Source organism: Candida jiufengensis, assembly GCF_024610255.1.
Source record: "Candida jiufengensis strain CBS 10846 chromosome Unknown scaffold4, whole genome shotgun sequence".
Classification (NCBI taxonomy): domain Eukaryota; kingdom Fungi; phylum Ascomycota; class Pichiomycetes; order Serinales; family Debaryomycetaceae; genus Lodderomyces; species Lodderomyces jiufengensis.
The window spans coordinates 1,187,400-1,199,518 of record NW_026261559.1 but is presented as its reverse complement, the minus strand read 5'-3'; the positions used below and the strand labels follow the sequence as shown (position 1 = coordinate 1,199,518).

Genomic DNA, 12,119 nt, shown 5'->3' with positions numbered 1-12,119 from the left:
ATTTATATATACTATATATATATTCAATTCTTAGTGATATTAATATAAGTTTAACGAGCTTTACGATTTTTTAAACTTGTTTAAAGTATTATTGTAGATATGAAGATTATATCACTATCACTATCTTAATTTCTTTACAATTTAACGAAGTCATAGTAATTTTGAAAGAGTAATAATTTAATGAATAGTTAATATTATAAGGCTCATATCCTAGTTTAATCTTATAAAGTAGCTATGAAAATAAGTTTTTGTATAAAAATGGAAATGTGAATTTCATTTGAATAAGTTGATAATAGTATATTAATAATAATTAGTTGTATAATAATATTTAATAAATTGTGCATATAAGAAATTCCGAATTTCAGATTCTTTTTTTTTTTTGTTTTTTTACTTTTTATTTTTATTTTTTTTTAATCATGAAATTTTTAGTTCTAAATAAATTTTAGATGATAAAATTAAATTTCATTAAAATCAAAAATTTTAAATATATTTATATGATTAAAATAAAATGTCTACTAGTGTATTGAACTTGGATTTAAATCAAGGAGATAAACCTAAAAAGAGAAAATATTCAAGTTTAGGTTGTAGGGAATGTAAAAGAAGAAAAATAAAATGTGATGAAAAACATCCAGCTTGTTGGCAATGTACAAGATTGAAAAAAGATTGTTCATATCCTGAAATTGGTGAAAAAGTTTTAAGAGTTTCAAAAAAGAAACAAAAATTACAAGAATTAGAACAAGTTGAGCAACAACAATTTCAACAACACCCACAACACCAACAACAACAACAACAACCAAATCAAATATATAATAATCAGCCTCATCATCATTTACAACCACCACTTAAAATTGAACCGCGCCTTTTTGAAGAAAGACAACCAATTAATTTAACTCAACAACAGCACCAACAACAACAACAACCACTACAACCACCACAGCCACAACCACAACAAACACAACTACAACAAACACACTCATTTGATCAAGCATTAACTTATAGATCTGGTCCACCGCCGTATTCAAATCAAACTATACTACCGAATCCCTATCTGAGTAGAACAAATCAATATCAACCTTTTCAACATCATTTATTAAATCCTCAAGATCAACAACATGTAAATTTACCACCACCAAATATTCCAAATGCATTATTATATAGAAAGGAAGTACCAAAAGGTTCATCAAATTTAGTAAATTTATTGAATAAAAATCAAGATTCATATAACAATCATAATAATAATAATAGCAATGGGAATAGTAGTTTAAAAAATTGTTGCAATGAAAGTCCAACAAATACAACAACAACAACTACTTCAATATCACCACCTTTTTTCAATGATGATTTGATTGAAGTTTATGAAGTTAGTGATTTGAATCTTTTGGCGAGTGATTTACATAACATGGTAAATGGAATTTTATATAATATGACAGATTCTGCGAAAGCTAAAAGTTCAGAAACTCAATTAAAATCTCAACAACAAAATATAGATAATGTTGGAAAAAATTTACCAGTTGATTTTATAAAATTAGAAGATTCTAAAAATCAAATTTATATGAAAGAATTTTATTATAATTTTGCAAATGTTGTATTACCATTTTCATCTTATGATGAAGAAAATAAAATACTTTTCAATCCTGCAAGAGATATATTATTAACAAGTGCTGCTCATACTGATTATGTATTGGCTGCTGTATTAGCAAATGGTGCATGGGCAAGATTTGATTCAACTCAAAATCCTGAGGATGAAGAATATTATTATTTATATTTAAATGATTGTTTGAAAATGTTAAGTCCAGCTATAGCTGATGATAGTAAATTAGGTTTAAATATTGAAAGCATTTTATTAACTGTATTATTATTAACTGCAGCAAATGCAGCAAATCCAAAACAAGATTGGAGACCACATTTAAGAGGTGCAAAAGATTTATTGATGAAAAGTAGTCATAAAAAGTTAAAGTATTCAAAAACTTTTGTTTTCTGTAAATGTTGGTTTGTAACATTAGAAATTTTAGCAAGTGTAAGTTCTAAAAAAGGGGGTACATTACATACAGATGAAGAAATTGATGAAATTATAAATTTAAGTAGTAATTATGAAAAAAAAATATTAAAAGATTTGGGATTAGTACTTAGTAATGGGTTTAATATTATGGGAGGTTATAAACATGAAGTTTATTGTTTATTTCGGGATTTAATGAAGACATTAAACAAGATTAGAAATAATTCATTTGATCCAAAAGAATCATTACAATATATAAATTTATTTTGTAAATTAAATCAACAAGTTAATGTATTTGATAAAAACACAATACCAGTGAGTGATCAAAATATTCGATGGTTGGAAATATCACATAAAACTTATGTGTACGCAGCATTAATAACAGTATTAACAACATGTTTCGAAGAAACTTTTGCATCCCCACAGGTTCAAGTATTAACCAATGAAATATTAAAATCTATAGAATTTATAAATGATTATGAAGCAAATCCAGATCATAAGGAAATTATGTTTTTACAATGGCCAATGTTAGTTGCTGGTACAAATTTAGTTGATGAAACTAAACGAGATTTTGTCAAAAAGTTTTTCCAATTACTGTCAAAAGTTGGATCCGGTGGCGCATTAATTGCATTGAAAAGAATAGATAAAATTTGGGCTAAAAGAGACGGGAAACCATTAGATTCTGATGGTTATGAATCTGAAGATTTAGTGAGTTATTGAAAATTTTAAGTGACTAAATCATACAAATCTAAAATATGTTTCATTGTTACATCTATGTATTACTAATATATTTTTATGCATTACACTCTAACAATTCAAACCAATTTAATTTCCCACTAGCTAAATCTAACTGAGTATTAAAGGAGTTATAGTTTGCTTCATTTGTAGTTGACCAACTTAATTCTCCTTGTAATTTCATATTTTGCAAATACCAACCAATTCTTTCAGCACCTAATCTTGCACCATCTAGATTTGCTGAAGTTGGACCAACTTGCAATGACGCATTTTTGCCTATGAAAAATAAGGGAACTTCTGTGTTCCATTGTAAATTATCAGTTAATGAAGGAAATCCCTTTGTAAATTCAATAGGGTGTTCTTCAATTATCAGTTTTAAAAATGGTATTGATTCAATATCATTTGTAATTCCTGTCGCGAAATAAATATAATCAATATTTGTTAAATTTAAGTCGTTACTTAATTCCAAATTCCAATAATCACCATTCCATTCTTGATTCAAAATAACAGTCTCAGTAAACCATTTTAATTTACCTGATTTCAAATGATTTTTCAATTTTTTATAATACTCAGGATTTATAGACCCACCTTCTCTTGCATCATTAATCATTTCATATTTTAATTCATTAGATTCTTGATTGAAAAATATTGATTTTTTAAAATTCTTATACTTGGACACCCAATCTAAATGGAAATCAAAATGTTTGATCTTAATGGGTGATCTAAATAAAAGATATACTTTGTCAACTGTTGGATCATTACATGCTACATTAGCCAATTGAGCTGATGTTAATCCTCCTCCAACAATAACTATATTTTTAAGTTTTGGTCTTTTGAAGAATTGATCATCTAAAAATTTAACTTGGTTGGTGAATAAATGTGAAGTATGACAAGTGTTTGTGGTTATTTCACCAAATGGTTTTATTGGATAATTACTTTTACCACGATGACCACTCGCAATAATTACAAATTTGCAACCAAATATTTTCCCTAATTTTGTGTAAATCAAAACCCCTTTACCAATATTTTTATCATCATATTGAATTAATCTATATTTTATGTCAATTACTTCATCTTTTATTATACTATTTTTTAGATTGTATCTATCTACAACTGACTCACAATAATCATGAAATAGTTTTGTAGATGGTCTATAATAATCTTTCCAATCTCTATGATTTATATCAATTAATCCATTTTTTTTCAACCCTTTTTTCTGTTTCAATTTATGTTTTGAAATTTCTTTACCAACAACGTTTGTAATTTCCATTAATTCATTTTCTCTATTGGTAGAATATGCATAACTTGTCATTCCATCAATATCCGATGGATCAACATGGAAAAACATTGGTGATCTTAAATATGGAATTTGACATGACTTAAATTGATTATCCCATTGACTTAAAAATTTATTATTTGTTGAATCAATAATTAATAAATCGGATGGGTGAAACAGTGATGATTGATAAAATTTATTAGATCCTAATTTATTTGATTTATGACCTCGTTGTTTTAACCAATGGAATCTTTGATGTTCACTGTCCGTAAATAATGATCCTGGTTTTGATTCACATAATCTCAGTGAAACTGCTAATCCACAAGTTCCACCACCAACAACTATTCCTTCGAAAAAGTTATCAGGCTCAATAAATATAGGCTCTTTGTTCATTGTATTGGTAAGTAGAGGAGAATCGAGTAGACAATCAGATGCTAATTTGCATTGAGCTTGAAATATATACATTTTTCAAATAACCACTATAATAACTACAACAGTTGAAAATTCGCAAAAAAACCTTCAATTAATGCCAACAATCCAACAGCACCAGGATCAGGAATACCACCTTCCACTTTGAAGTCTTCTTCATTAACATAACTAGCTCTTCCAAACGACGCGTGTAATTTCTTGGTACTTTCGCACCCATTTCTTGCAGCTTCTACTGCTTTTTGTAAATCATTTGTTTCGTAGTAAGTATCAACAAATGGCTGTAATGTATCAACTAAAGTTCTACCACCTACTCTTGCTTTTGTATATTTGAATAAACCATTATGAAGAGCTCGATGAAGTGCTTCACTTATAGTTTTATTATCGACCATCTTTGAATTTTGTAAATTTTGTACTAACGAAGTTAAAAAAATGGAATATAAACCACCAGATGTTCCACCCATGCTTTCTTCTACTAAATGTGTAATCGTTGATAATGAAGCAACTGGATCATCCAAATTATTTATGAATTTTTTTTCATCCTTTAAAGCTCTTAAAATTGAATTTGCGCCACTTGCTAAAGTTTCACCACAATCACCATCACCAACGATTGTATCATAATGAGTTATATTACTTTCTTCTTTCAATAGGTTTTTCAAAGCATTGACTAAATTATTTCTAAATTTATCTGGATCTATTCTTAAGTCTGATTTGAGTGTAGGTTGATCTTTCATAGGTGTTTCGACCAATCTAGTTGAATCATTTGAGTTCTCCCATAATTCCGAGTCATACACTTTTGGTTTCCAAGCTGGAGCATTTGTTGGAGTATCTAAAAACTGAAGAATATCCTTTTGATTGTACGGACCATTTTGTTCATCTATGTTTGATAAATTTAATAAAGTAATGGAAAATCCAGGTGAATTAAAAGATGTAACAAAATCACTAACAAGAACTCTTTTTGGCTTGTTTTTGAAAGGTAGATTTTTCAATACATGTTCTGTTATAAGGTTTAATTCAAATGTTGAAGTTCCACCAATATTATTTATTACTAGCAAATAATCATCATTTGAATTAAAATTCACATAATTACGTTGTTCATCTTCTGGTGATATTAACTGGTGCAACATTTTTTTAACCAAATCATCTATATTTGGAATTGGCTTCATTTTGGTACCCGGTTCATTATGAATACCTAACCCTAATTCTGCTTCATCGGTGTCATTAAATTCAACTTCGACTTCCGCTTTACCCGGTACTGAGGTACGATCTAAACTTGCTGCTAGTGTCACCATATTTTCATTCACAACATTACCAAAATCAGCTACATGTTTCAACTCCACTTTGGGATCTAAAACAGCAGCTCCTAAAATTTTATGAATTAATGCAGTCCCTGCTAGACCTCTTCTTCCAACCATTTTATTTTGTTCTCTACCTACCGCAACATCATCACTTACAAAAACAATTTCAATTTTATAACCTTCGTTTTTAGCTCTCTCTGCTGTCAATCCGAAATGTAAAACATCTCCAGTATAATTCTTAACTATTATTAGGGTACCTTTCTCTTTGTTTGATTTTGTCCTTATAGCAGCCATAATTTGTTTTGTTGAAGGAGATGCAAAAATTGAACCACTAACAGCTGCATCTAGCAAGTTTTCTCCTACATATCCACCATGTAAAGGTTCATGACCAGCTCCTCCCCCACTAATCAAAGTTATCTTATTTTGAGTATTTGAATGTGGATTAAAAACTACTTTTTCTGAAGGTATTAGTTTAATATATGGATTTGAAGCTAACAAACCTTTCAATTGATTTACTACTAAATCTTCATTTTCATCATATCTCCAATGTTTAGTCAAAGTCATTGTTATTTGGTTTTATAGTGGGTTCTAGCATTTTGTATTTAAATCTGGGGAAATTTACAAATTATTTATATAATTAAAATATTTCCGATTTTGTGTTAGAATTATATGAATTTGACTTTGATTTTCTTTTCTTTTTTTATCATCATATTTTAATAATTTTATAAATCAAAAAAAATTTAAATGTTTCATAACTATTCTAAATTATATAGAATGATCGAGAAAATATGGGGTAAGGGTTAAAGAGTCCAAGTATATCTTATTGTTTTATGTCTACATATGTTGAAAATGTCTAATTTAAATTCTATAACAAATTTGAATTGTTTCTTCTAAAAATTTATTACATTATCATACATGTAATCTTATACTAAACCACATTGAAATTTTAGTTGTATTTTCAAATTGTTAAAGCGTAAATCACTGGCTACTTCAGATCTCAAAATATCTAGGTTATAACAATAAAACTAATGCTCAAATTTAATTAATCATAATTCTTCATAAATATTTCAAGAAGAAAAAATAAATTATAATAATTTCATTATTACTACCGATACCAACCATCAATAAATTTCGTCATGATATATTATGCCATTAACAACACTTAAAAAACGAAAATATCTGTTCTTTGGTTGTCGAGAATGTAAAAGAAGAAAAATTAAATGTGATGAATCAAAACCATTTTGTTCAGAATGTAAAAGATTAAACAAAGATTGTTCATATCCAAGTATTGGTGAAAAAGTCAAGAGAGTTTCAAAGAAAGAATTAAGTAAAGAAGAAGAACAACCTGCTCAAACCGAGAAACCACTAAATATATTAATGTATAATGGTCCAAAGAGATCACGGAAGAAGAGGAAAGATTATGAAAAATCAGTACCAGAAGAAAGTCCAAAGGAGCAACAAAATGAAATATATCCATTTAATATTAGTGCCAAGATTCAACCAAGTTCATTTCCACAAAGTAATATAAGAGAACCTCCTAAAATCCAACAAGAGCCTACTGTATATCCCAATCATATGGTCGATCAGAATCAGATAGTTGATCAAAATCAAATTGTGGACCCAACTTCACTTTTACTTGGAGATGTTTATAATAACGAAGATTTGAATTTGTTAGCTACAGATTTGAATAATCTTGTTAATGATATTTTGTTCACTTCGAATATGGATCAGTTACAATATAATCAAGACTTTTTCGATCCACTGACAATAACAACACCTTTCATTGATGATGTACCGAAATTTATACCTGTTGATTTTATAAAATTAAAAACGAACGAAGAAAAGAAGTATTTACAAGAGTTTTATGATAATTTTGCAATGCAGATGTTACCTTTTGGAGCTTATGATAAATTTATTGGTCGTTATTCAAATCCAATTCGTGATGTTATTATGAAATATGCAACTGAACCATTTTTATTATGTGCTGTCTTATCTCAAGGTGCAAGATTAATTTATGAAAGAGATAATAATAGTCAAGATTTTGAAAATTATGGTAATTATTTATCAACTTGTTTGAAATTACTCGGTCCAGCTTTGAGTAGAAATAAAGAAAATTTAGTAGTTGATGTTGAAACTATTTTGATAACTGTGCTATTGTTGGCTTCATCAAATGCAAGTACAGAAAAACAAAGTTGGCGACCTCATTTGAAAGGTGCAAAAGACATCATATTGAAAGCCACCACGAAAAAGCTGTCAACAACAATAACATTATGTAAATTATGGTTTGCGGATTTTGAGATTTTAGCAGGTTTAAGTTCAAATTTAGGTGGTACTTTACAACCAAAAGAAATTGATTTAATTTTTAATTTTGAAGATGAATATGTTCAATTAGTTCTAAAACAATTTAACTTAGTTCAGGACAATGGATTTTGTGTTTTGACAGGCTATAATATATCATGTTTAAGATATTTGCGAAGCTTATCTGATTTACTAAGACTGAAAAATGATTCCTTGAATTACCTAGAATTAATCAATGGGTTTTATCAGCAATATCAAATTACCTATCTATCCAGAAGTTGTACAGTTCAAACGCAACAACCATTAACAGAGTTGATGGACACCATTTATAACCCAGATGGTTCAGTTACAATAATTAGTTGGATGGATATTTCACAACAAGCATTTTCATTAGCTGGCCTAATTACAGTATTTGTTGACGTTTTGTCAAATCCTCCAGAAGCTTCTCATGTTAAAAATCTTGTATCAAAATTAATTGGTTTATTGGATGTTGTTGAAAATGCAGTACCTTCAAAAATGGCTTTTCAATTTGGATTTCTGATGATACAATGGCCAATTTCAGTTGCTGCAATATATTGTACCAATAAATCTCAACACCCTATAATTGAGAAATTCTTTGGTATGTGCTATGAACAGGGTTCTTATACTGCTAATTTGACTTTTGAAAAAATCAAAAAGACTTGGGAAATGAGAGAAATGGGTGTTGAAACAAAACATGATGATGGATCAAAAATTGATAGAATAGTATATTAAATGAAATAAATTTTATTTATTGTAACGTTCAAGAAGGTTCTGTTGTAGTCGAAAACAAATACTTTAGTATCTACGGTGTCTATCAAGCAGCTTAGTGAGCGCATGAACCTAGAATGACCAGGAACTTGAAGTAATCTACAAAAATCTCTCTGTTTTCGGATTTATTATATTGCAACCACTTGACAGTTTTTTTGTTCGTAAATGGTAAATTACAGCGATGAGAAATATCAAAAGACAAAAAAATTAAGTTTATTTGCAACAAAATTTTAAAATAGTCACCAATAAATATTTGAATGACTCGAACTCCAACACCACTAGATACCCCTACTAATTCATCACCACAACCTATAGAAGAATCATCATCAGTAACATCACCACCTAAGAAGAAAAAACGTCAAAAGACATTTACTGGATGTTTTACGTGTAGATCAAGAAAGATTAAATGTGATTTAAGGAGACCACATTGTGAAAAATGTTTAAAAGCAAAATTAATATGTGCTGGGTATGATATTAATTTAAGATGGTCATTTCCAATAGAATATGTACCTCTCAGAAACGGAGATGTAAAATCTAAAACAATTAAATTTCCAAATTTAGATGGTTCAATTGATAAAGATTCGAATAGTGGTACAGCACCTGAATTTTTTCATAGAAGATTAGTGGCTTTTGTTAAATGGAAAAAACCTTATACTACATACGAGGCAATGGATCAAGACTTAGCGTTTCTACAAAGTAACAATACTACCAACGAACTAAGCAAGGAAAGTGAAACAAAATTAAAAGGACCATTCGGAGTATTTTTAGGCTCTAAGAAGAGAAAGATAGATACTACACCGAGGAACATCAAAAGAAAAAGAACATCAGAACAAATAATTACCCCAGATAGTTCAGAATCTAATACTTTACCACAATCGCGGCTGGAAGAGCAACCACAACAAGCACAAGATCAATTTTGGTTATCAAACGAATTAAAAGATGCAGCTTTGGTTACTGCTGCAGCATTAAATACTCACTACCTAGATATAATGAATAATTTTGATCAAAACGGGAATGTTATAACCCCAGATTCAAGTCAACAAAATTATAATTCAGATTTATTTAATTTAGTATTTCACAATAAGAATCAAAATTTCAATAATACATCGCAAACTCCAACAAATACAATACTTAATGAAAATTTGATAGATCCTATTTATTATTCAAATTTCTCAAATTTTTTCTACAACAACCCGTATCAATTAAATGAAAACTTAGAAATTCAATTACATACTCAAACTGATGTTGATGAACTAGTTGATGGAGATCATTCAAATGATAAAAACTTGCTAGCGTCAATAATGAAACCTGTACAAAGTCCATTAAATGTACAATTTGATTTAACATTACCTTCGCATATTGGAATACCGACAACTGCATTACAAGTACAACCATTGACAAGATATTTATTAAATTATTATGTAACAGAAGTTGCAGATTTAATGACTGTTATCCCATTAACAGAAAATCCATGGAAAGCTATATATTTCCCCAGAGCTTTAATGGCAATTGGGGAATTATCAGCATTGGGTAAAACATCAACGGCTAAAAATGCTTTACTTAATGCATTGTTAGCAGTATCAGCATTTAATTTACAATCCAAATTCCCCAAGAATTCAGAACCAATGAAGTTTTATCTTAATCTAGGTATTGCGTTACGAAATCAAGCAAGTTTATATATTAAAAAATTATTAAATATTCAAAATAATAATGTTCAATCAGGTATTGAATATTGTGTTAAAAATGAGAAATATAAAGATGTGTTATGTGCAGTTATGAGTATGATTAGTGTTGATTTAGTTTGGGGAACAATGCAAGATACTGGTTTATATATTTCTTGGTGTGGTAAAGTTATAATGAGTAAAATGTCAAACAAGAAAAAATTATCACCAAAAGCTAAGATTTTACATAGAATTTTTTCATCATTAAAGTTGATTCAGGATTCAACAAGTCTTAATTTTGATAAGATTAATGATTTAAGTGGGTACGATGTTAATGGTGATAAATTTTCATCACAAAGTAAAAGTAAAATTGATTTTATTATAAACAATTCCACATCAAATATCAATAATACAACTTCACCAAAATTTGTTAATAAAAAATTAATAAATACTAAAAAGAATGATGAAAATTTTGCAACTGATGCATTATATGGGTTACCAAATTCTTTAATTATATTATTTAGTGAAACAGTTGAATTATTAAGAGCTAAAATTTATTATAAAAATACAAATACTCATTTAAATGAATTTGATTCAAAAGTTTTAAATTTAGAATTAAAATTACAAAATTGGAATTTAGATTGGGAATTATTTCAAAATCATCATTTTAATGAACAAGACAATTTAAATTATGAAGATAAAAATTTAAAATTTTATTCATCAATGCATCAAGTAACTTATCATCATATTATATCATTTTATCATGCATTAGTTATATATTTTAAAAGATTTTTAAAAGATGTTTCACCAATACATTTACAAGATAGAGTTAGTAAAACTTTAGATCATTTAAATTCAATTCAATCATTAATTTCAAAAGGAGAAGCATCGATTATTCCATTATTTTGGCAAGGTTTTATTGCAGGTTGTGAAGCTATAACTAATAATTTACAAAATGGTTATAAGAAATGGGGTAATGATATAGCTCAATATCTTGGATCTTATTGGGGAGCAAGACAAATTATGTTGGAAGTATGGAGAAGAAAAAATAATAAAGAGCCAAAAGATGATTGGGTAAATGTTGTAAAAGATTGGGAAATGAATTTAATGTTGAATTAATTAATAAATGTTGATATTAAAATAATTAATATAATATAAATTTGACTCTTATTAATTCTCTCTCCATTCATCTCCTTAATTTACTTAATATTGTCTGTTTATTTTAATATAAAATTTGACATCAATTTGACATAAGAAACAATCAAATCAACAAACTTGTTTCAAAATTAGTTATATGTTGATCGTTTATCATAATTCAATTCTATTAGATTATTTTTAAGATATTAAACAATAAAATATTATATACAGTACCACTGAATTTTTAGAATTATTTGATGCCAAGATAATAATATTATTATAAATTGTTAGTATAATAATGAAATTGAATTAAACCGATTAACGGAATTAATCTTTGATTAATTAATAATATTTTGTTTTTGATTAAATAGTTTACAATATATTACTTGTATTCACTAAATTAATTGATTTATATTTACAAGAATATAATGATATAATATATTGATGTTTATGTAAGATCATTTTAAATTTTTGGCTCAGTTAGAGAACAAAGAAAACAAACC

The 12,119-nt window shown here is 27.8% G+C and overlaps 5 protein-coding genes across 5 annotated transcripts; 3 read left to right on the top strand and 2 right to left on the bottom strand. All coding sequences in view use genetic code 12, as the record gives it.

The window, feature by feature from the left end:
* Positions 1-508: 508 nt before the first annotated feature.
* Positions 509-2,716, top strand: LYS143 (Lys143p; the record flags this gene model as incomplete). Its single annotated transcript, XM_051762918.1, has 1 exon — positions 509-2,716. One exon carries the CDS (start codon positions 509-511, stop codon positions 2,714-2,716), a length of 2,208 nt encoding a protein of 735 aa, XP_051620950.1.
* Positions 2,717-2,789: 73 nt separating this feature from the next.
* Positions 2,790-4,400, bottom strand: KGF54_002438 (uncharacterized protein; the record flags this gene model as incomplete). The annotated part of the gene is made up of 1 exon (XM_051762917.1): positions 2,790-4,400. One exon carries the CDS (start codon positions 4,398-4,400, stop codon positions 2,790-2,792), a length of 1,611 nt encoding a protein of 536 aa, XP_051620949.1.
* Positions 4,401-4,495: 95 nt separating this feature from the next.
* On the bottom strand, positions 4,496-6,295 carry DAK2 (dihydroxyacetone kinase; the record flags this gene model as incomplete). The annotated part of the gene is made up of 1 exon (XM_051762916.1): positions 4,496-6,295. The coding sequence occupies one exon, from the start codon at positions 6,293-6,295 to the stop codon at positions 4,496-4,498; it is 1,800 nt and encodes a 599-aa protein (XP_051620948.1).
* Positions 6,296-6,877: 582 nt separating this feature from the next.
* LYS142 (Lys142p) lies at positions 6,878-8,782 on the top strand (the record flags this gene model as incomplete). The annotated part of the gene is made up of 1 exon (XM_051762915.1): positions 6,878-8,782. One exon carries the CDS (start codon positions 6,878-6,880, stop codon positions 8,780-8,782), a length of 1,905 nt encoding a protein of 634 aa, XP_051620947.1.
* Positions 8,783-9,075: 293 nt separating this feature from the next.
* Positions 9,076-11,598, top strand: ARG81 (Arg81p; the record flags this gene model as incomplete). The annotated part of the gene is made up of 1 exon (XM_051762914.1): positions 9,076-11,598. The coding sequence occupies one exon, from the start codon at positions 9,076-9,078 to the stop codon at positions 11,596-11,598; it is 2,523 nt and encodes an 840-aa protein (XP_051620946.1).
* Between the last annotated feature and the right edge of the window lie 521 nt (positions 11,599-12,119).